General features: G+C 52.5%; 1 protein-coding gene across 4 annotated transcripts in view; it reads right to left on the reverse strand.

Annotated features, from left to right (window-relative positions):
- Positions 1-846: 846 nt before the first annotated feature.
- LOC121272275 (neuroligin-4, X-linked-like) overlaps positions 847-1,909 on the reverse strand; it is a 1,033,091-nt gene continuing 1,032,028 nt past the window's right edge. For all 4 annotated transcript variants that reach the window (XM_041178833.1, XM_041178831.1, XM_041178834.1 and 1 more), the window contains one exon: positions 847-1,717. In XM_041178833.1, coding sequence (XP_041034767.1) covers positions 895-1,717 — 823 coding nt within the window. In that variant the 3' untranslated portion in view covers positions 847-894. The remainder of the gene's footprint in view (positions 1,718-1,909) is intronic.

Here is a 1,909-nt window from a genome sequence, read left to right on the forward strand (position 1 = left end):
ACGTCGCGGTATGAATCTCTGTAAATCATAAGCATTCCACGGTGAAATATAATCTCTGGATATATTTTCAGGCCTGCTCTCAATGGCTGGAGTTTAGGCGGGAATAAACCCCCGATTGGTCCCGTTGTGTCACCTCAGGTTTCAGAGGGCAAAATCCTTCAAAGGTTTTTATTTGATGCCTTGTTCGATTTTTGTGTAGGCAGTTCGGGTCTTATTGTCCCTTTTAACGCTCCAGTCATACCTTTAAACGAAACAGAAATTAAGGTAGAAGTGCTGTACAAAATAGCTCAGTCTTTGAGTTATTTACGCTAAGTTAGCTTTGTCGAATCAATCGTCCTCGGGAAAATCCAACGAAAAGAAAAGAAAACAAATCATCGGTTCAAGTTATCTTAAATAACCATGCAATCCTCCAAACAACCACGTTTTTTAAAAAAAAAATTAATCGTCGTTGGGTTTTTTTTTGGTACTCGGTTCCTACGTTTAAATGATAATTTATTGGATTGCGAGTGGGCCGAAGCCTAAATTTCCTTGGCACTGGTGTACTGACTTGAAGATTCCTCAGAGACAGAGGGAGGTCAAGGGGTGTGGAGGGGGGGCGGGGGGAAGGGGTGGGATAAGGAAATAAGATAATCTTGCCCCCAAAAGTGTGTCCTTGAAATAGAGTTTACATTACAAGGTGGAGGTGGTGGGGGGGGGGGTGGAGGGAGGGGGAAGATTTCATGAAAAATATCGAATTAAATTCAGCGAATTTTCGCTCGTCGGTGTGTTCGTTTTTCCGAAATAAAAGGCTTTGTCGAATCACTCGAGCCTCGATCCAGCACGTGCGGCCATGCTCTCACGATGTCTTTCCTTCATAGCATGGCGTAGGGGCCGAGCCTCCGTCGAGGTCCCTGACTATACCCTGGTGGTCGAGTGTGGGTGGGGCAGGGTGTTGTTGTGCCCGGTTTGGTAGGTGTTGAACGAGTGCAGAGGCTGCATCCCGCTGATGGTGCTGGGGATCATGGTGATGGTGTTGGGGGTCATGAGGGGGACATCGTCGGGTGCCCTCCTCAGGGCCAGCGTGTAGTCCGGCGGGCAGGCCGGCCGGAGGATCTCATGGGGCCTGAGGGGCTCCAGGTCGTGGGCCTCGTGCTCGCTGTGCTTGATCTGCAGGGACATGATCTCCTCCTCCTGGGCGTGGGCCAGGTCGTTGGTGGTGTTGCGCTGGGGGCTGAGCCGCCGGTGGAGCTCGTGGCGCTTGTCCCGCTTGTAGTAGAGAGCGGCGAAGGCCAGGATGTTGAGGAAGAGCAGCGAGGCGCCCACGGCCACTGTCACGCTGAGCTCGGTGGAGTAATCCCGCGAGTCCTCGGGCAGCCGGGCGTAGTTGGGCGGCTGCTCGGTGTGCTCCTGCTCGGGGGGCGCGGTGATGAAGGGCCGCTTGGTGGTGACCGTCCAGCCTTTGCCGTGGGCCCGTTTGGTCATGAAGGGGTCCTCGGGCGGGATCTTGGTGGTGGTGGAGGTGTACTGCAGGATGTCGTGGAGGTTGTGCAGGTGCGGCACCAGTTCAAGCCAGAAGGCCACTTTGTTGGCTCGGTAGTGCTCTCGGATCCTTGGCTTTAGGCCGATGTGGAGATAGGGCTTCTCCTTGGAGTTGAATTTAGTCCAGGCCACTTCCTCGAAGCGATTAGGTTTGGTGTGGATGAATTTTGTGTCCTGGGGAACTGGCTTGTTGGGATCTCTGCAACAGGGTTGGAGGGAAAGAAAAAAAATATCAGTCCAACAATTGGCTTTTATATCTCGTCCTTTAGCACAAAAACACCTCAGACTGTTTCCTCGGGATGATTATCGAGCTAAGTTTGACGTTGAGCCGCGCTATAGGACTGGGGACCAAACGTTGGCTCAAAGAGGGAGAATTGGAGGGTCTCTCCAA

The sequence above is a fragment of the Carcharodon carcharias genome, chromosome 33 (assembly GCF_017639515.1).
Source record: "Carcharodon carcharias isolate sCarCar2 chromosome 33, sCarCar2.pri, whole genome shotgun sequence".
Lineage (NCBI taxonomy): Eukaryota > Metazoa > Chordata > Chondrichthyes > Lamniformes > Lamnidae > Carcharodon > Carcharodon carcharias.